The sequence below is a fragment of the Peromyscus eremicus genome, chromosome 4 (assembly GCF_949786415.1).
Source record: "Peromyscus eremicus chromosome 4, PerEre_H2_v1, whole genome shotgun sequence".
Classification (NCBI taxonomy): Eukaryota; Metazoa; Chordata; class Mammalia; order Rodentia; family Cricetidae; genus Peromyscus; species Peromyscus eremicus.
Window position 1 is genome coordinate 142225642 of NC_081419.1, and position 22744 is coordinate 142248385.

At 52.8% G+C, this 22744-nt stretch overlaps 1 protein-coding gene across 4 annotated transcripts in view; it reads right to left on the bottom strand.

Annotated features, from left to right (window-relative positions):
• Atp9a (ATPase phospholipid transporting 9A (putative)) overlaps nucleotides 1–22744 on the bottom strand; it is a 108482-nt gene that overhangs the window by 12369 nt on the left and 73369 nt on the right. For all 4 annotated transcript variants that reach the window (XM_059261968.1, XM_059261969.1, XM_059261970.1 and 1 more), the window contains exons 15-22: nucleotides 15855–16016; nucleotides 8209–8301; nucleotides 6836–6919; nucleotides 5727–5897; nucleotides 2802–2900; nucleotides 2067–2156; nucleotides 1825–1969; nucleotides 967–1031 (exon numbers count right to left, since the gene is read on the bottom strand). In XM_059261968.1, coding sequence (XP_059117951.1) covers nucleotides 967–1031; nucleotides 1825–1969; nucleotides 2067–2156; nucleotides 2802–2900; nucleotides 5727–5897; nucleotides 6836–6919; nucleotides 8209–8301; nucleotides 15855–16016 — 909 coding nt within the window. The remainder of the gene's footprint in view (nucleotides 1–966; nucleotides 1032–1824; nucleotides 1970–2066; nucleotides 2157–2801; nucleotides 2901–5726; nucleotides 5898–6835; nucleotides 6920–8208; nucleotides 8302–15854; nucleotides 16017–22744) is intronic.

Below are 22744 nucleotides of genomic sequence, written 5' to 3' on the forward strand. Positions count from 1 at the left end.
GGATAAAATATGTGTGGACGGTATCTATAACAAAAGCACACACCCCCAAAACCATAATGCACAGAAAATAATTCTGGAAGACTACCCGATGTTACTAGTTTGGTGCAACTGAGAAGCAGGGTGGGCGTAACTTAAGTTACTTATTTTTGCTGTGGTGAGCACTTACCACTTTTACATGCTAAACCCCAAAGGAATCATGATAGAATGTTAAACAGAAGGAAAAACGTCTTATTTGTTTATAGCAACCTATAAAAGGATTCTGTTAAACTCGGGCATCTTTAAAGATCTGTTTTATCTTTAATTCTGTGTATCTGTGTATGGGGATGGGTATGTGCATGAGAACGCATGTGCCCATGAGGCCAGAAGAGGACTCCAGATCCCACAGAGCTGGAGTTACAAGCGCCTGTGGGTGTGAGCTGCTGGATGTGGTACTGGGAACCAAACTCCAGTCCCCTGCAACAGCATCACACGCCTAATCACTGAGCACCTCCCTAGCCCATGCCTCCCCACAACCCCTGCCATCTTTTTGGTTTTCTGAGACAGGGTCTTGCTCTGTGAGCTGTGGCTGGCTGGAACTACACAACCCTCTTGCATCTACTTCTGCATGAGCACTGGAATTAGAGGCGTGAGCCACCACAGCTGGCTCAACTGTGCTTCTTAAAACCTACACTGAAAGGAATCTGCACAGATTCCGGATACAAAGTCTCACCCAGGAAGCACATGCATGGTGAGTGTGGTACAGGCCTCAAGGAGGCAGGAAGATCAGGTTCAGGGCCATCCTCGGCTGTGAATCAAGTTCCAGACCAGCCTGGGGAACATGAGACAAGAGAGAGACAGAGACAGAGAAAGAGGAGAGGGACAGAGAGAGAAGGAAGGAGGGAGGGAGGGAGAGAGGGAAGGGGAGGGGGTAAGAAAAGAAAGGAAACCAAAAGAGAAAGAACTAGAAACTCCAGCACACACACTCACCTTGCCCTCCACGCCCACACCACAGTCAGATTCCTGGATCATGCTGACGTCATTGCCTCCATCACCTGCGGAGCACACAGACCAATGACAGGTAGGAATGTGGGGACATGGAGAGCCGGCTCACACACGACATTCTAAGTAACAATCCATGTCGTGCTTTTCACCGGGTGTGGACTCTGTCTAACCCAACCTATCCAGCCACCCCCAAAAGAGGCAGCCGATGGGGGTTAGAGACCAGGTGGCCTGCCAGGGTCAAATGCTGAGCTGCCACTATGGCCAGCATCTACAGTCTCCTCTCAAGCAGGGTATGCAAAGCTGCTGCCATGGCAACACCGTGCAGGACACGGACATCCTCAGTACACTGTGGCCACCTCACACTTTAGTCCTTGGACACCTAGGCAAGGAGGCCACCATTGTCCCCATCCTGCTGAGGTACAAATGAAGGCCCAAGAGGGAAAGGGAGCCACCCATGATAACGAGTCAGTGACCATCGGGTTGAGAGATCTGAACCCAGATCTGAACCTCAGTACAGGGTCTTCACCCCTCTGGAACGTCATGGCCATCAGCCACGTGCAAGGAAGAGAAGGCTCTTCCCTTTGGGCACGTGTGTCTCCTCTCTCTCAAGGGACAAACGGGCAGCAGGGACAGAGGGAAGCTAACGTCCATAGGAAGGAAAGCAGTCCCGGCCTGGGCCGAGGCCTGGGGAGTCTGAACACACAGCAGCAGAACTCAGAGGTCCTTGTGAAGTCAGGCCAGAGCATCCGCAGGGCAGAATGCAAGCAGACAGGGCCGCTGACTGCTACCACCCACGCAGGTCCGACCACCGTCCCGCGGGCCCTTCCACCCAGGCGAGCTCACCTACTGCACAGGTGAGCTTCCCGGTGCGTTCCTGGAGCAGCCGCACGATCTGGGCCTTCTGGGTAGGGGCACAGCGGCAGCACACGACAGCCGGGCACTGGCAGGCCAGCTCCATGAACTCGTACTCATAGTACTTGAGGCAGACCTGGGGAGTGGGGGGGGAGGCGAGCAGTGTCAGCCAATCACCTCCCTGCAACCCACAGCGGGAAGACGTGCCCTACCCATAAGTCCCCTGCACCGACCTCCAGAGAGTCTCCAGAGATGACCAGGGCACAGTCATGCTTCCTGCGGAAGGCGTTGAGCTCGAGGTGTGCCTCCCCACGGTTGGTCACCTGAAAGGGGACAGAGGTGGAGAAGGCCTGGCCCTCTGGAAATGGCAGACAGCATGATGAACACCGGCCTCCTGGAGCTTGGGTAGACAATGTCCTTTCCCTCCCAGCACCAGCCTTTAGCTAAAGGATGCTGTGCCCTGGAGACTGTGTGATGACACTCATCCCTTTCCACGTCCCCAGGACTAAAACCGTCACAGTCAGGACGGGACAGGCACCATGAGGACCTCTCAAATCACACAACAATGCACCCCAGGAGACCAAAGCTAGGAGGGGCTTGTCAGCCTGGAGCAGTGTCACCGGAGCCCTGGAGGGCAGCCTGGGGGCCAGGCGTCTATACCACCGTTCTCTGTAGGTGCTGCTATAGGCTTTGTGCACCATGCTTGGCTGTTGGCAATGCCAAAAGTAGCCACAGTGCCTAACTTTCCCGAAGGAGAGCACAACCACCCGAAAGGGTCAGAGCACAGGATGAGGTCAAGGCTGTGGTGGAGTTCCTTGACACTCGTTGAAGGGATGCTCAGCTGGGTGCCCTAGGCCTTCAGTAACCTACACAACCACCTGAGGTCACCAACGGCTGCCCCTCCCCCGTCCAGAGGTTACAGGACAAACGCAAGCACCACCCCACATGGCCCCGACATGATGCTTTACCAGCCGGAAAACATGAATGTCTTGGTTTCTGGTCACCAGATGTGCGTTCTTGGCTGTGCACGTGGCTGTCTCCAGCTTGTCCCCCGTCAGCATCCAAACCTGAAATCACAGCAGGGAAACAGTCCTGGGTGTTGGGCTCTGCAGACGGCCTGTGCCCTGGGGCAGGGAGGCTCTGCAGAACATCAAACCTCCTGAGACTCGAGTCCCTGTGATTCCCAAGGATAGCCCGCATGGGGAGATTCCCTGTGATTCCCAAGGATAGCCCGCATGGGGGGAGTCCCTGTGATTCCCAAGGATAGCCCGCACGGGGCTTAGCGGCTACTAACAGTGAGAGCAGAATCGACTGTTTACCAAGAAAGAGTCGGTCTGAATGGGGTGTGGTGGGGCACAACTGTAATCCTAGTGCTCAGGAGGTGGGAGCGGGAGGATTGCTGTGAATTGGGGGCTATCCTGGGCTACAGATCAAGACCCACACTCCCCCCCCCAAAAAAAAAAAACAATAAAATAAAAATGAACTCTAAGCAGATACGGTGACACGTGCCTGTAATCCCAGCCGTCAGGACTGAGGCAGAAGGGCTGTGAGATCAAGACCAACCTGGGCTGCATCTCCAGAGACTACCTCAGAAAGCAGAACAAGTGACACAACGCGCCACCCGGTGACTGGCTTGGTGCCAGGGAAAGAACGGACAGTGAGCAATGGGCAGAGAGCCTTAAGTTCTGGGAGCCACAGACGGAGCTATGTCTCTCATGGGACGACAGGAGGGACCCAGAGGTGGTACCTAAGACCCTGAGGTTCACTGCCAGCTGCTTCACCTCACAGGGTGAGAGCCTGCAACACGTGACCAGCTTTCTTGGCTCAGGTCCTGTGTCTGTCCAAAGGCCGGAATAAGCCTGCACCCCAGACCTCAGTGACCAGAGAGGCTGCCCGGCCCCCCTCCCCTCTTCCTGCCTCTAACAGGAACAGGACAGGGAAACCCTGTCCACACTGTATCAACAAGACCCATCCGGGGATGGGATCGTCAAGGAGGAGAACCTGGGGGCAAATCTGACCACATAGAGTAGGACTCCACAGCCCTGGAAGGGCAGCGCTTACACACCCCAGTGGGGCAGTAACAGCCTGCCACAAGGGCCCCATGTGGTCCTGCTGCCCACTTCCTTATGATGAACCTGCAAGGCTGTGCGTAGGTGCTGATCCACAGGGAGATACACACCGTGCGGGCCTGGCTGCCACCCCGTGTTCACTTGTCATTGTGGGTTTCTGCCATCTCCTCACCTGTCCCTCTTCTGAAGATTACTGTGTACGAGTAGTGCCTACGTGTAGGTCTATGCACTAGTGCATGCCGGTGCCCACGGAGGCCGGAGGAGGGCATCAAGTCCCCTGGAACTGCGGTTAAACTGCCATGTGGTTATTACTAGGACCTGAACCCGGGGCCTCTGCAGGAGCAGTCAGTGGGAGTCTGTGAAGGCGGCAGCTGTGGCCGCATTCCAGTGTGTTGGAGGCGGGCAGACCCCATAAGGACAGTGATCCCGAGACTACCATGGAGCTGAGACTCTCTGGGCACCTAGCTGCACCCAGCCGGTGTGACGTCAGCACCCAGCACACTGGAATGGGCAGCTAGGCCTGTAGCAGGCATACGCCGTCAGTCACATATGACACTAACTGAACATGTTAAGAAACAACACACGCTTATGTGCTATGCTTCGCCCGTTTAGAGCACATGCCTAAACCGCACGGAAAGGTGACTGTGTAGCCACAGGTAGCAGCCGCATCTGTCTCCTGAGCTGTGTGCACTGACAGGCTGAGCGGGTGAGGGCAGCTGTGTATCGGCACAAACACCGGAGTTTCAATCTTCAGCACCCACGTAGGAAGCCACGCAGAGCCACGTAGAGCCGTGCACGCGGAGCTGTGCACACATAGACGTGCATGTCTACAGCCTCAGTGCTGGGGGCAGGGAGTGGTGGGGACAGGAGGGGCGCTGGGCTTGCGGGCAGCCAGCAGCCTCGCTCCAGGCTCAGTGAGAGACCCTGTCTCAGGGGAATAAAGTGGAAAAAGACAAAGACACTTGACGTTCTCCTCTATCTACACAGAGAGAGAGCGAGAGAAACAGAGACAGACAGACAGACAGATACATACACACACACACACACACACACACACACACACACACACACACGCACGCACACGCACGCACACACAGGTTAAAAAGAACAGGGTAGTGCTCAGTGGTAGAATGATTTCTTGGCATGCGTAGAGTTCTGGGTCCCATCCCCAGCACCGCATAAAAAACAGAAACGCAACTCTAATCCCAGCACTCAGGAGGTGAAAGCAGGAGGATCAGGAGTTTGTGGACAGCCTGGGCTACATACATAGGCCCTCAGTCTTCAGAATCAAGTGTCTCACTGGTCCTCAGACGCCCTCTACTGGCCCCGCAGGGCACTGCTGGATTGTTTCCACCCCAACAGCAGATTAATACAGAAGTTTCTCTGCTCTCGCCCCTTACCCCTACCTCCCAACCCCCACCCCAACCCCCACCCCTGTGGGGTGGTCATCCCTTTCTCACTGGGCCAGTCACTCAATCAAATCACACTGTGCAGCTGACTGGGAGACACGTGCCCCTGACCTTGGGGAGCTAGCCCTTTGAGGAGGCAGCCAGGAGAAGTACAGCCACTTAAGAGGTTTTCTCAAGCCAGCCCGTCTGAAGCGGGGCACTAGGCTTCCCCTTCCTCCTTCCACTCCTTCTCTTCTTTCATTTCTTCCCTTTTTGAACAGGCTCGCTATACCCCAGGCTGGCCCTGAACTTGAGATCCTATCACTGACTCCCACGTGCCGAGATTACAAGGGTACAGCATCTCGCCCAGCCTGACACCCTCGATGTCGTCCTGAAGGTCTTGTCACTGGCCAGGCTGTCTCTCCGGCAGCCCTACCTTGATGCCGGCATTGCGCAGCGTCTCCAGTGTGGGCCTGACGTCGGCCTGCAGCTGGTCCTCTACGCCAGTCAAACACAGCAGCTCCATCTCCATCTCCAGGCTCTCGATCACCGTGGCCACCTTGAGCGAACGGTCATGCACACTCAGCTTGGCCTGGACATAGCGGGCCTGGAGAGTGACAGAGACACAGGAGGGGGTAGAGAGGTGAGGTGAGGCCGTCACCCCGCCATACTGCCCGGAGCAGCTGGGCCTCCTGAACCCCACTTCTGAAGATGACTGACTCCAACCGGACCTATTGATTCCCTCTGTATCTGGGCAGTGCACCTAAGGGAAGCCCGGATTCCCCTGATGGAACTGTGTGAACAGTCACAGCAGGTACCCTTGGAAGAACCTGATGGCTAGAGTCTTACAAACACATGGGCACATCTGGGCCAAGCCAACTGCTGGGGGCTGGCAAGGACCCTAGAAACCTGTCCCTAAACTGCATGCACCCTGGCACTCCTGCATGTCAGCCTTGTGCCAGGAACCAGGGGCATGGGCATTAGCCAGACAAGGTCCTTCCACTGGGAACACAATCAATGAGATGAGAGAACCACGGAGAGACGGAGTACAACTCTAACCTATTTTATAGCTCAAAAATACCTGGGTGCCTCATGTTGGTCACCTCGGCACTCAGGAAGCTGAGGCAGGAGGATTCCAGGCAAGCCTGGGCTACAAGCAAAACCTTGTCTCAAAACAGCAATGAGACAGAGACAGAGAGAGAGAGATGGAGGAGGGGTGTGGAACAGAAGTGATTTATTTCAAATCTTCCTAAAGCAGGTGACAAAGAAGGTAAGTCATACGGGAGATAACTGGAAAGTGACAGGAGGTGTGGGGAGGCTTCTTGGAGAGGCAACATGTGAACATGAAGTGAGGAGGTGGGCACTGCAGTGAGTGCCAGGCAGAGCAAATGCCACGTGCAAAGGCCCGGTGCCAACAGGAAAACTGGTGTGCTCCAAAAGGCCGAGATGGCCAGAGTGTAATGAGCACAGAGGGAGGTGTGTTCCCAGGGGAAGTGACTGAGAAGAAGGGGCAGGGATGCAAGGCAAAGGTCACGCGCCACTTACTTCAAAGTCTTGGTACTGCTCCTCTGTGAGGGACTTCTTGGCCACCACGAGCACCCGCAGTCCCTCCCGGGCCATGTTGCCACACTGCAGAGCAGACAGAGATCAGCGGGGAACTTTGCTCAGGCCCAGGTCAAAGACTGCCCCAGCGGAAGCCGAAGGGTCAGGGAAGATGGCAGACAAGAAGACTGCGTCCCCCAGAGCTACGGTCCCCAGAGCCAAGCTTCTAGCTGGAGGTGCAGTCGGGTGCTGGAGGCTGGGCCCAGCACACACGGGTTTTCTCTGGCCGGCACAGTGTGTTCCAAAGCCCGAATCCACACTGAGGTTACACGTGAGCAGGGCTGACTCAGTACACAAAACGGGGTGTGCTTCGGGTTAACCACCATCCGCCATGGCTAGGCGGCCCTCCTCCCGTGTGCACCCCCAAACACTGGTGCCACAGAATATTTCAACAGGCTGAATGTGCCCAAGTGCAACCCCATGAGAAAGACACACCCAGGCCCGCCACTCATCTGTGTGCCCCGCCTGGCCCTGTGGGCATCTGGTCTGAATGGCGGAGGTGAGCACCCACCTGCCTGAAGGTGAGGTCTGGCCTGCTAACATCAACCAGCATTCCTCCCTCTAGCTAACTGTCCACCGGTTAGCTGGAGAGCTAACTGTCCACCGGTTAGCTGGGGAGCTAACTGTCCACCGGTTAGCTGGGGTTTGTGGTCCCCATGATCTTCACCTCCTGCACAATCACCTTCCCCTTGAGTACGGGCTGGACCTGTGACTTGTTCCCAACACACAGAAATGGGGGAGTGCTGTTTCTGGGATCAGGCCACCAAAGATGGAGACTTCCATCTCGTCTGTCCTCTCCCACTGCTTGGATGAAGACAGCTGTCACATTCGGGGTGCCCATGAAGAAACCCTCAGGGCACGATACAAAGGGTGGCAGCTGACAGGAACCTAAGACCTTGGACCACAGTCCTAAGGAGCTGGGTGCTGTCTGCACCAACAATGGGGCCCTGAGCACCGAGCACCAAGCACTGAGCACCAAGCACCAAGCAAAGACTGAGCTCAATGAACATCCCATCCCAGTTGGATCTTCGGGTGAGACATGGCCTCACGGACACCCTGGCTGTGGCTGAGGGAAGCCCTAGAGCAAAGACCCCGGCTGAGCCACACCCAGACCCTACCCCACACAAAGGGAGAAAGAAACCCATGCTGTTAGAGTAACTAAGTTTTGCAGTAGCAGTACCATGCAGTTTCACTATAGCTGGTGCCACAGCCTCAGCTAACAAGCGAGTGCAGAGACCACTCAGGCCTCCCCGCTGCAAGGCTGCATGCAGTGCACGCTCCCAGGACCCCGCCTCTACTCTCTACCCCAGGCTCACCTCTTCCTCCAGCCAGTCATTGTACTGGACAATGCCAGCCATGACAACATCCGCGCCCTTCATGTAGAACGTGATTTCCCCCGTGGACTCATCCTGGAAAGAGGGACGGGAAGTAATGACCCTGGAGGGGAACACCAGTCCCCAGGCCTGACTGGCTTCCTGTGACAGACAGCAAGAGCCCAGTGCTTTTAAACTTTTATTTATATTTACACATATAAATAAATTATTTATATTAATTAATATAATATATTATATTATTTATTTATATAATAATATATTATATTAATTAATATAAATAATTTATTTATATGTGTATAGCCTTAGAGACCAGAAGAGGACACTGGATCCCCTGGAAATGGAGTCACAGATGGTTGTGAGCTACACGTAAGTGCTGGGAGTTGAACCCGTGTCCTCTGAAGGAGAAGCCAATGTTCTTAACTGCTGCACCGTCTCTCCAACCTCCCGGTGCTTTCACACTTGGCCAAAGATAAAACATAAATGGGGGGGGCAGCTCTGGGGCAAAGGCCACAGAAGGCAGAAGAAAGCTCAGCTCGGAGCATTCGGAAAATTGTTAAATGATAAAGCAAGATCAAAGAGCTAAGACTTTTGTTTGGGAAGTTGTTGCCATTCCAACTGGAACTGCCCGCACGCACGCAGCCGGCTTGTTTCAACGGTACCCAGGGGCTGTGCAGCGCTGGCCCACTGTGCTCCGTAAACAACAGGAAGACAGCAACGGAGTCTGGCCCTCCACGTCTCAGCACTGTTCACATTGGGCCTGACACTCTGCGGGGCTGTCCTGTACCTTAGAGGACGGTGAACAATGACGGGGCCTCCACCCACCAGAGGCCAGGAGTGGCCCCACGGTGACAGCCCACAGTCTCTCCGAACACTAGTGAATGTCCTCTGGGGAGACATCCAATCTTTCCACACTGACACTGTCATCCAAGGCTGTGTCAGGTCACATTCTGAGCTAACCTGAGACTTGTGTGGCCCAGAGGCCACAGGCTGGACACATCTGCATCACACCTGCATCACCGCCGAGTGCTGCATGAGAAGGTGTACACAGATAGCCAATGACCTCTCATATTTTGGTTCCTCTAACCTGATAGGCATCAAACACTCGGCCTGGTACCAGTTCTTAACCAGGAGCACTGGGCAAACTATCTCCTCTCTGCCTCAGTTTCCTCATCTGTCAAACAGGAAGTGCTGCACATCCCTGTGTAAGGTCACTGGTGCATGGGACGTGGCCTCACATGGAACGTGGCATTTGTGACAGTGTTCCTGATGGTTAGGTGTGCCCTGAGTCCCTCCAGCCTGCTCTGTGGAGAGAAGGCTCAGTCCCAGATCTGCAATGGGCGACACTGGACAGACCGTCAGCTGCCACAACTCTGAGACGGGGCTTCAGAGAGGCCACGGGTGCTGCCACACATCCCAGAATACCCAGGACGGCCACACAAGCAAGAATTCACCACTGGGCTCCATCCCTCGACAGTGCAGAGGCTGAGACACAGGCTGTGAGGAATGCTGGAGGACAGCGGGTCCTCGAGTCTCCAAAGAGAGGGTAGGTGACGCTGACGAAGGGTGGGGAGGGCAGTCAATACCTCGTGTGTATAGTTTACTGCTCTGGAAAGCCCCAGAGAACTGCCTAGAAGGTTGCCTCTGGCTACGAATTCGGGGAGCTGAGGAGACAGCTCAGTGGGTAAGGGGCTTACCACAACCATGAGGACCAGAGTTCAGATCCCCACTGCGCGTGTGTGCGTGTGTGTGTGTGTGTGTGTGTGTGTGTGTGTGTGTGTGTGTGTGTGTGTTGGACATGACAGCAAGCACTGGAGAGGCAGAAACAGTCTGCAGCCTGTTGACCAGTTAATTGAACTGAAAGGAGTTCCAGGTTCAGTGAGAGACCCTGTCTCAAAAAATAAGGTAGGAGCATATGAAGAAGATGCTGAAAGTCAGTCTCTGGCCTCCGCACGAATGCATGCACATGTGTAATGTATGCACGTGTGTACACACACACACACACACACACACACACACACACACACACACACGATGATGAGCTACCCAAAGCTAACTAAGGGTACAGTTCAACCACAGTCCAGCTCTTAGAGCAACACACTGACTCAATCTCTCCCCCAGCCAAGCAGAAGCACCTACCCTTTGGGAACGGTCAAATGCACGCTCTTCCCAGGAAGGACAGCCCTCAGGCCAAAAGAACACAAAAGCATCGGATTTTTAATCCCGTGCCCCTTTCCGAAAGTGGTGCTCAATACCATGGCCGCAGGAAGGACTGCCTCCACCCGGCTTCCTCTACCAGAGGGCTCTGGCCAGCTCCATCATCCCATCCAACATAAATACTGCGGCCATTATCTCCTGTGTGTGAGTCATCCCTCCCACCCAGTTCATCCCCAGTTTACTGTGTTCCCATATTATGGTGAGATAACACCAGAAACACGTAGAGATGGGCTGGGAGAGTCGTGGCCTGTCCTCTTGTCCCCTTGCAGTCTGTGTCTGGCACCTGATGACAGGCTCATTAATTCAAGGACAATGGTGTGTAGCAGGATTCAATTCCACTACCCCACTCGGGAAGCAGGGAGCGTAGTGGAACATCTTGTACAAGGTGAGATACACAGTTCCTTCAGAAAGATGCGCACAAATGTCCTGGGGCAACAGGTTTCTCTGACCTCCCCTGACCCCTTACGAGGCAGGCTCTCAGACAGAGAAGGAACAGAGCTGGGGGTGGGGGCAGGCTGTGAGCACAATAACAGCTAAACCCATCAGAGGTGGCATGCAGTGGCTTGTGCCCGTAGTTCTAGCACTTGGAGATGGGAGGCTGATGCAGAGTGGCTGCTGTGAGTGCCAGGGTTCCAGCCTGAGATCTTGTCTCAAATGCCCTCTGACCCCTGGGAAAGAAACAAAGCCAAAGAACTGAATGAAACCTGTCCACAGTGGGCAACGGGACAGTCACGTGCATACAATGGGCCCATCACTCTAGCACAGGAGCACACAGCTTCTCAGGTTCTGTACAGCAAACACACATGGCCAGACTGTCCATCACAGGGGCACCCCACTGCATGCCACCAGCACCCCCAGTCTCAGACTGTGACAGCTACAAAGGTCTCGACTTTCAAATGTGACAGTGAGAGTCGCTGAGCTGGGGAGTTGTGGTGAGGCTGGTACAAAGTAAAAAGCCATCTCAAAGCCCGGGACAAAAAAGGGACAGAGGGAACAGGCAGGCAGAGGTGGGAAGTTAGCTCACCAGTGGTATTTCCCAAATACCTAAGGTAGCCTTGAGAAGATGTACACGGTCGGCATTATCATTAATAACCCACAATGAGAAACCGCCTATTCAGAAGAGAGGGGGGGGGGGCTGCAAGATGGCTCATTGGGTAAAGGCACTTGCTACCAAGTCTGAGGAGTCTGATCCCTGGACCCCACATGGTGGAAAGAGAGAACCAGCTGGCACAAACTGTCCTCTGAGGTGTGCTGTGAAGTTTTAAAAGAATCAATATTCATAGTTAAGAATAGAACACACAGGCTGGAGAGATGGCTCGATGGTTAAGAGCACCGGCTGCTCTTCCAGAGGTCCTGAGTTCAATTCCCAGCACCCACATTGTAGCTCACAACTGTCTGTAACTCCAGTTCCAGGGGATCCAATGCCACCTTATAGGCTCCGAGGGCACCAGGCATGTGGTGCATATTACATACGTACAAGCAAAACACTTATGCATATAAAATAAATAAATCTTTTTAAAATTTTTAAAGGATCTAGAACACAAGTGCATGCAGACATGTAATTTTAAAAAAAATCAAAAGAAGTGAATGAAACGGGGTATTTTTCCATCGGAACACCACACACACATCAAAATCAGCAAAACCGTGTCTTGATGGTGTAAGGAAACGTCCATTGAGTATCTACGCATAGGCAGGCAGACAGGCAGGCGTGTGCACAGGCACACACACACACACACACACACACACACACACACACACACGGGAAGCTAACTAATAATGAAGGTAGAGGGGACGTTTATAAAACGTATACAGATACGTACACTCATATGCTTAGAAGAAAGATTGAAATGAAGGTCCTCGGCGGGGCAAACGGCTGGCCCCCCACTCATGACAACCAACCCCAGTCTCTGAAGTGCTAGATTAATGGGTGCGCCACCACGCCAGGCTTGATTTCCCTCTTATGACTCTTAACTGTGAAAGCTGAATGCTGGTTAAAATAATAATAATAATAATAATAATAATAATAATAATAATAATAATAATAAACAACTGGGCAGGGTGGGGGCGTGCTAGCCTTAAGTGAAAGCAGACTCACTAGGCCAACAGCACTCTGTACTCCAGCCACCTTGTGTGGGAGTGCAGAGTCACTTCTCACAAAACATGACGAATGTCTGGGAAGGAGATCCCCTCACAGCTAAAGGAAGGGTGGTGTGTGTGGTTCCGTCCATTCTCAACGCTGGGCCTCAGGGACTCTCGGGTGACTCAGCTCTCAAATGGCCTCAGCAGAGTCCACGGCCCTAGAACTTAAACAATGATGGCTGGAACCAAGTAAGAGTGATTCTGCGGATGACACTGACTAACTCCAGGAAACACCCACCCGAGGGAGTTATGACACTGACAGCCTTGTGCTCAGATGTGCCCTGGATTGGCTAACGCCAAGGGTCAGGCCAGGTGCAGCCCGTAGGAAAAGCCGCAGCTGTGTGGAAGGGCGAGGCTCCCTCCCCAGTTGACATTTGCCAAGGACATGTGTCCCACAGGGTCACAAAGTCCCAACCAGCGTCTGGGACCTAAGTCAACTCAGATGGGATGTTTCAGAGCACACTCACAGCCTGTCACTGGGTCTTCGGAGCAGCAGCTCATGGAGCCACCACCACAGTCCCTGGATGGAGGCAGCGCTCTCCCCACCCCCAAGATGTGCTGGACCCAACAGCCCACTCCTGAGAACAGAACAAGGCTAATCCGGCCCGACTCCTCAAAGGCTGGATCCTGAAGGTAGCTTCCAGCTTGCTCACACTCTCACTAGGGTAAATCCAGCTGACCTGAGGCTAGCCCAGGGAGAGACCCACAGAGCAGTAGCTGAGGTGGTCTCCATCGAGCTGTCCTGCAGCCCACTGAAGCTGTGGGTAAGTGAACACTGTCTCAGGAGATGCTGGGGAGACAGTGACCTGGCCAAGTCCTGAAGCCAACCTCTGAGACACTGAACCAGACACCCAAGCCAAACCGAGATTCCTGGTTCACAGAAACCGTTAGAGAACACAAGCACCACGGTTTTAGACCACTGTGTGAGGTAATCTCTTAGCAATGAATAATGAATACAGCACCCCATCACGACCCAGGGCCATGGGCTTTTCCACATCCTCCCCATCCCATCTAAGCCCTAGCATACATTTGGGAGCCAGACAGCCTGGGGATGAATCTCAGACCCATCACCTCCCTGTGTGAACTCGGGTGCATTCCTTCAGTCTTTCTATGCCTCAGTTTCCTTATCTGTCAAACGCAAATCACACAAGTAGTAGACTCTAGTCACTTTCTATGCCTCAGTTTCCTTCTCTGTCAAATGCAAATCACACAACTAACTTGTGAGCTTCTGGTAAGCAGACTCTAGTCAGCTCATGCTGAGCACTGAGACCAGCCTCTGACACGGCACCGGCCCCACCTAGCTGTTCCCCATGACCATTACTGCTGGCGCCCTCACCGTGGCTACCTCACTGTAGGAACCACCCTCCCCGCTCGTGACCTCACCTCACCGCCAATCACCCCTTGGGCAGCACCCCTGCAGGATGCTGACAGCCCCTCACTGCTGGCTGTGGCGGCCACAAGCCCCAGCGATGCACCTGCCTCCCTAGCACACCCAGCCTCTTCACGTGGGTTCTGGGGTTCACCTCGGGTATTCATGTTTGCACGGCAAACACCTTACCTACTGAACCAGCACCTACCCCCCAAGCTTCAGAATTCTCTGGCCATAAACAAAACACCATGAGTAGAAAATGCCACACCTGCCAGGCAGTGGTGGCTCAGGCCTTTGATCCCAGCACTTGGGAGACAGAGGCAGGCAGATCTCCAGATCTGAGGCCAGCCTGGTCTACATAGTCCAGGACAGCCAGGGCTACACAGAGAAACCCTGTCTTGAAACAAAACTAAACAAAACGAAGAGGGGAAAAAAAAGAAAAATTCCACACCTGACTCAGGTTATAGTCAAAATAAAATGACACTAAAAATACTGTTTAAAATTGCCTTCAGGCCACTGTGTAAAGAATTTCATGTTAGGATTTGAGGATCATCCAAACATCGAATTCAATGTTCCATGCTGGTCACGGACATTCTACAGAAAGGATATCCAACCCCTACAGACATACAATGGACTACTACACAGCCACAAAAGGGAAGGAGAGACTGGTGTACACATGACATGAATGCACCTGTGAGGAGGAGGAAGAAATCAAAAGACCACACACTACGCTCCACTTATAGGAAGGGTCTAGAACAGGTAAATCTGCAGGGGCAGGAAGAAGACCAGTGGGAGCAAGGAGCTGGGGGATGAGGTGGCTTAACAGTTGCAGAGCTTTAATTGTTTTTGAAAGACTTGTTCATTTTTATTTTATGTGTGTGGGTGTTTTGCCTGAATGGACTGTCTGTGCACCACATGCATGCGATGCCCTCGGAGGCCAGAAGAGGGCACTAGATCCCCTGGAACTAGAGTAACAAATGGCTGTGAGCCACCATGTGGGTGCTGGGAGCTGAACCTAGGTCCTCTGGAAGAGCAGCCAGAGCTCCTAACCCCTGAGCCATCTCTCCAGCCTCTTCTTCTCAATCACATTTTCACTTATTTTGTGTGTGTGTGCGTGAGTGCACCTGTCACAGCATGTGTGTGGAGCTCAGAGTCTGTCCTCTTTCCCCGGTGTGGGTCCTGGGATCGAACTTAGGTCCTTGGGCTTGGCGGCATGCACTCTGCCCACTGAGCCACCTCAACAGTCTGGCTGTGATGAACAGAGTCTGCACAGTACTGGAAGTCGGCAAATGAGGCCGGCACCAGCCCAGGTCGTCACTTTCCTATTAGTCACTTCTCTCTTTGCTACAACCAGACCCCTGAAAGGAAGCACTTCATGGAGGGGGGGAGGGGGAGGGGGGGGAGAGGGAAGAGAGGGGAGGGGGAGGGGGGAGGTGGAGATATGAAGAGAAAAGTGAGAGGGGCCAACGAAATAGCTCAGAAGGTTAAGGTGTCTGCTGCTAAGTCTGATGGTATGAGTTTGAGTCCTGGGATCCACATTATAGGAGAGAACTCTTCAAGTTGTCCTCTGACCTTCACAAACACACACAGACACACACACGCACATGCATGTGCGCAGGTGCACACACACACACAGTATAGCATGTTGCTCATATATGCTAAAGAAATAAAAAGGTAATTTTTTAGGAGTGTGATACATTCACTGCTTCAGAGCTAGGCTCAGCATACCCTGCTGGTTGAACTGGGCGTGTCCACTGACGGGGCTCATTTCCTTCCTGCTCAGGGAATCACACTCCCTTACTAGTCTAGGTGACAGTAATGAGGCTCCAGTGAGATGTAAGGGCCCCCGATGCACACTCTGCGGGGCAGGGGAGGACGCTGAGGGGCGGGAGAGGACTCCACTCACCCTCACAATGATGCCCATCCGCTTGCTCTCGTATGTAAAGGGAAAGACCTGCAGGATGGTGAGATTCAGGATCTGGTCGCCAGGGGTCCTCAGCTGCATGGAGGATTGGTCTCGGCCCACCAGGGTCAATCCCACGCTTTCGGTCCACTGGACCAGGGCCACCTGGAGGAAATGGAGAGAGGGACATCAGAACACGTGAACACTGAGGAAGAGAAGATGGAGGAAGAAGGCCCCAAAGCAGGATGCACACCACAGGCGTGTGGCAGAGACCCAGTAACCACAGTTACCTCTGAAGGCTCTGCACCAAGCCTGCCACCCATATGGCAAGAAAGGGCAGGGCACTAGAAGCTCTCACCCCTGGCTCTCTCTTAGCTGGGCACACTCCATCAGACACAGTCTAGTCTTTAATAGGTGACTCTGTAGCACACACACACACACACACACACACACACACACACACACACACACCGCCACCGTGGGGGTGGGAAGGGAAGGGGCTTGCAGTAACATCTGGAGCATCTGTGGGAAGGAGATGCTGCTGGCACCTGGAGGTACAGCCCAGGAAGCCTGAAGGCTATTACAATGCACAGCACAGCCCGTCATGAACCCTCCAGTCCAAGGACAGAGCCAAGGAGACTGGTCCATAGCCAGGAACACAGACTCCCAGAAGTTTGTGGAACTGTCCACCAGTGATGGGACTGAGGAGTGGCAGGGGCCAGGCCAGGAGGCAACCCACATCTGCCTAGGTCAAAGGTCCAGGGCGCTCTGGTCCTGGAGGGCCACTTGGGTCTCCCTCAGCCTCGGGCAGGCAGGATGCACCTTGGCGGACTCCTAAGAGGCACAAGAGAGAATGCCAATCCCAGGCCAGTCAGAAGCCGCTTCCTGAATCACATAGGCCTGTGTCACTGGGACCCACTGCCACCACTAGAAAGTTGACAGGACAAAGACCAAGTCCTGGTCTCTGGGGCCCGGGAAAAAAACCCCTTTCCATGGCTATGAGGGCACAGTGGGGTTAAGGGTGAGAGCTCACAGTGAGGCTCTCCCAGATGACCCACAAGCTCTTCAGACTGTGGCCAGAGACTGAGCTCAACAGACACTGGGGACTGTGAAGATGGGGGAGGAGTCAGCAACCGAAGAAGTACAGCATGATGGTTATTCTTGGTTGTCAACATCTGGAATTAACCAAAACCGGGGCCCGTCACACCTGTGAGGAATGAATTCATTCATTCAGTCAGTCAGTCAGTCATTCAATCATGCATTCATTCGTTTGGGTTTTTGAGACAGGGATTCACTGTGTAGCCCTGGCTGTCCTGGAACTCACTTTGTAGACCAGGCTAGAGGCAAACTCACAGAGATCCACCTGCCTCTGCCTCTGAAGTGCTGGGACCAAAGGCGTGTGCCACCACTGCCTGGCTGAGGAATTTTTTTTTCTTAATTTAATCATTTGAAATGAGAAGACCCACTTCTAATCTGAATCTTTGTGGTGGGAAGATCCACCTTTAACCTGGATCACAACTTCTGCTGGCAGCCGATACCAAGGGTGTGGAAGAAGGAACCTCGTTCTCCCTGCCTGCTCGCCCTCCCTGCCTGCTCGCTCTCCCAGCCTGCTTGCTCCTACTCTCAATGGCAAACTTCACCCCTTTGCTGGCATTAGAGCCTACCTCTTTAGGATTCCAGAGTCTACTGAAGACTAGCTGGACGTGCAGCCTCGTGGACTGAACAATTACTGGACTCTTGGACCTTCAGTTGGTAGAGGCTATTGTTGGACTAGCTGGACCATGGCCTGAAAACTATTCTAATAACCCCCTTTATATATATAAATTCATTCTGTCAGTTGGGTTCCTCTGGAGAGCACTGACCAGTGTGTACAGCCTGGGGGAAGCACACCAGTGTCTGCAGCAGACAGAAGCCCTGTGGCTGCAACTGGAGCCAAGAGCTTCCTCCTAAAACATCTCACACCCACTCACTTGCAGCAAGCCACCGGCAACATTACAATGGCTTTCCAGGGCTGCTAGACGGCTTGCCTGGGATGCACAAGTCTCGGGTATGAGCACGGTGGGCACACCTCTAATCCCAGCACTCAGGAGGTGGGGCAGGAGCTCAGGGCCAAGGCCAACCTCTTGGGCTCCATGAGATCCTGGGGGTGGGGAAGAAAGGCACCCAACCTCTTATGAAACTTAGTCTTCAGGGGGTTAAGGAGACAAGTCTTTTGCAGAGGGTTGACTTGGTGACTGTGGTTAGGAGCTTGGAGAGAGGAGATACAGGGCAGTATGCTGGAATTAAGAGAAACCAATCATAGTATCCGAAGGGGAAATTTTATCAAGTGCAAAAACCCACTAAAGCCCTTGGCTCAGCCAGATGGTGCACTGAGAAGTGCCTGTTGTCTTGCCTGGAACTGTGGGGTAGCGTGTAGCTGCACCCCAACAAGTGCCCCCAGGAGACATGATCAGATCACACAAGACTGGCTCAGGGGAGGTCAATGTTCAAAGTTCAGTCTCCTGAGTGCATACGGTGTGGAACAGAGCTGGGGTGGGGTCTGCAGTCAAACCTCTGTGCATTACTGATACGGTTCTCCAGGGGATGCTGGCAGTGCTGCCCACCCCGAACCCCGTACCACTCCAGCTCTGCTTCTCCCAGGTCTGTTTCAGTATTGCCTGATGTCACCTTGGCCGACCCACTCCCTAAGGTAGATCACGCTGGACCTCCAGTCTGGGGTCCCTTTCGACGCCCTTGAAGCCTCTGTAAATAATCAATTTCAAGCAGATGTGCTCTCAATTTGCAAGATCCTATCTTTAGGGGCTGGAGAGAGACGCTCAGTGGTTAAGACAAGATGATGCTCTTGCAGAGGATCCGAATTCAATCCTAGTACCCACCTGGCAGCTCACAACCATCTGTAACTCCAGGTCTGGATCTGAAGCCCGCTTCCGGCCTGCTCGGGCACCAGACACACATACACACAGTGCACAGGCACACAGGCAGGCAAACCACCCATACATGTTCATTTTGTATTAAAAAGTTTTTTAATCCTGTCTCTAGCCATCTTGACTTGGATGTTTAATCCAGGTTAGACATCAGATCTCTAACCTGGTTTCTGTTGCAGAGATGAACTGAACGTGACATTAGCAAGATGTCATTTTCGTGATTCAATCCTATTTCTGGGAAATGCTCTTAGCCAACCAGGATTAAGTAGTTTTCAACTCTCAACAGTGAGGAGTTATTCTTGAATACAATTTTTGTACTCAATACAATATAAATATTGAATACAAATTTTCACCTTTTTTTGAGACAGGGTCTTGCATAGTCCAGGCTAGTCCTCAAACTACTATGTAGCTGAGGACGGCCTAGAACTCCTGATCCTACTGACTCCAACTCCCAACTGCTGGGACTACAGACACGCACCACTGTATCTGGTTTCTGTAGCTCTGGAGACGGAACCCAGAGCCTTGTGCACGTCAGGCAGGCACCCTACCAACGGAGCCACATCTCCAGCCCTCAACTCCATCTCTCCAGGATTCCCAATGGTGAGTCTTGGGAAATCCCCTCATTCAGTGTTGAACCTGACGATTCCATGCTGAAGAACGACTGTCTGGACACATGTAATTCATCAATGTTGAAATCTAATCCCCAATGCGGTGGCCTCTGGGGGTGAGGTGGGGCCTTGGGGGGAACTAAGTCATTGAACGGGCTCAGGTCAAGGAGACCCCAGAGAGCGCCATTCCACTATGAGAGACACAGTGAAAAGACAGTCTGGTAGGAACCAGGAGGGGAGCCCACCAGACACCAAAGCGGCCAGTACCCTGCTCTGTGAGTCCAGCCTCCAGAGCCCTGAGAATGACACTTCTGTTGTTTATGAGGCCCAGTCTGGTATTTTGTTACAAACTAAGCATTGACATTCAATTGTTTTTTTCTAATAGTTTTCTTTTCAAACTTAAAATTGACAACTTAGTAAAGAGCCATACAAAATGTCTCTACCGTGTGTGTGTGTGTGTGTGTGTGTGTGTGTGTGTGTGTGTGTTACTCTTGGGTGTGCATAAATAAGAATGCTTATGGAGGGCTGGGGTGTGGCTCAGTTCACAGTGTTTAAATAATATACACAAAGCCTGGGCTCCATCTCCTGCACTGGGTAAAACAGACCATGCTGACACATATCTTTAATCCAAGCACTTGGGAGATGGAGACAACAAAGATCAGAAATTCAAGATTCTCCTCAGCTATATAGCAAATACCAAGCCACACGTGACCCTGTCTCCAAAAAAAAAAAACAAAAAAAACAAAAAACTTCTAGAGCAGCAGCTCTCAACCTGTGGGTGGTTGTCAGTGCATAAGGAACTGTACTAAAGGGTGGCAGCATTAGGCAGGCTGAGAGCCACTGTCTCAAGTGACAGGTCAAAGAGGCGTTGCAGGCTTTCCCTTGCTGCCCTCTGGAGGAATGAAATACTTTGACGCACTTACACTTAATTTTAATTACTTAAGTACATATCCCGACATGTGATTCCCAAGCTGGAGGAAGCAAAGACTTAAGATTTCCATCCTTCCTTACACTGGGTAATGTTCCATGTGGGGATCCGAACTCATTCTCTCTCTCTCCCTCTCTCTGCCCCCCCTCCCTTTGGTTTTTTGAAACAAGGTCTCACTATGTAGCCCTGGCCATCCTGGAACTCCCTCTGTAGACCAGGCTGGCCTTGAACTCAGAGATCCACCTGCCTCTGCCTCCTGAGTGCTGGGACTAAATTGTGCACCACCACTGCCCAGATATCTATCTATCTATCTATCTATCTCTCTCTCTCTCTCTCTCTCTCTCTCTCTCTCTCTCTCTCTCTCTCTCTCTCACTCACTTTTAAACAGCTTCTGTTTCACTATGTGAAGTCCTCCTTCTCAGAAATAAAAGCCTGTAGCTCGGGGCTTCCATGAGCTACACCAGCTCCTCTGAACACTGCTCTTTGCTTCCATGGAGAAAGAACCAAGAAGCCCGGAACAGAAGTGGCCCCCAGAGCTGCATGGAAAGAGGAGCCCAGCTGTAGGTCACGGAAGCTAACATGACCAATGTCACCAGAACGGTAAAGCATGGGCATATGTAAATACCTTATGTGGTGCTTGTCTTCCATGGCAGACACCAAGATGAGAGGACCAGATGAGATCCTTAGCAATCAAGACACAAGGGCCTCCTGTGCTCAAGGACCACTCACACTCTGGGACTCCATGAGTCAGCTGTCAGCACCTGCCCTGAGCTCTCTCTCACAGAGCATGTAAGACCCCTGAGTCCTGCTGAGAGGCTATCTAAGGGGTGCATGCCTTTCCACACAGGATGCTATAAGACAGCTCTTTGCCTGTCATTAGGAACTTCCACCAAAGGTGGAGTCCCTCCTCGGCCCTCAGCTTCACCAGCCCTCACTTTAGTTGGGGGAGGGGGTCCTCAGGGCCAACAACAGAAAAAGAGGCTATTGCTGAGTGTGACACACACTGTGGTCTCAGCCCCCAGAAGCTGATGCAGGGGGACAGCCTGGGCCACATAGTGAGATCCGTCACAGAGACAGAAGGCTCATGAAAGCCAATGGTAAGCAGATATGGGAACCGCGGGCTGGACCCGACCTGGGCCAGAGCGTCTTGCCTCAGGAACCTGCTGTGCCTCCACTAAGGGGTGGGTACTCATGGAACAGACATTCCACTTTCCTTCTAAACGCCCATTCGGCCAGGAGCTGTCCCTCAAGTCTTTCCATCTGTAGGTCGGGCTGTCCAGGCCGAGCCTTCATAACGCCCCTTAGTACTGGGCTGCTGTGCTTGGGAAACAGGCCAGGTCACACTCGGGAGCCTCCCGCTGCGAAGACTAGAAGACATGTCAATCAAGAGAGCACGTGCCCTGGAGGGCCAGCCTTTGACATTTCACTCCCCGGCTCTTTGGTGGTCTTCAGTAAGATAAACCCCTGGGGTCGCATGGAGGAGCTGGCCTAAAGCCATCTTTCAGGGTTATAAATCTACCACAGGCCTGAGGGGTCCCTTCCTCTCTCAGGAAATACAGCCAGCCACACTCACGTGGTGGCTGCAGGTTCCCGTGTCAGCAGGCAGGAATAAGGCAGGCATGCAGGGGCCGGGGGTAAACTGAGGCAACTTCCAGTGGGCAGCTGAAGCAGCTTAGCCAGCTGCTGCTGAGGTATTTCTACATCCGCAATACTTCTACATCCTTTTCAATAAAAGCTTATCTTCGTGAAAAATGGAGAGGTTTTTAAAGTACTGCTTCACAGGAAAACTTGAAGACAGCATGCACTGAACATGACAGCCTGCTACCTTTGGAGTCAGTGGCTGGAACAGAGTGGATCCAGGCTTCAGGGACTTAACACTCAACCTCCAGACCTTAACTCACGTCTAAAGTACCAAGTCATTTAGAAATGACATGCCTAGCCAGGCAGTGGTGGCATGTCTTTAATCCCAGCACATGGGAGACAGAGACAGGCAGATAGATCCCTGTGAGTCTGAGGCCAGCCTGGTCTACAGAGCTAGTTCCAGGATAGCCAAGGCTACATAGAGAAACCCTGTCTCAAAAACCAAACCAAAACCAAAAAACAGAAAAAGAAAAAGAAAGAAAGAAAAAGAAATGACTGCCTGAGTCTATAACGCATGGATAAGCTAACACCAGAGAGAGACTGGGTGTGTGTGTGTTCAGTATACATCCATGCTCCTGTGTGTGTGCACATGTGGGTGTGGGTATAGGTGGATGTGTGTGAACGTGTACATGTGTCTGAGGAGGCTAGAGGTCAATGTCAGCTGTCATCTTCAGTCACTCTCCATCTTATTTCCTGAGACAAGGTCTCTCACTGAACCTGGAGCTCATTGATTCTCCCAGCTGCCGGGCCAACAAGCTCCAGAGCAGGAGAGTCCTCCTCAGCAGGAGAGTC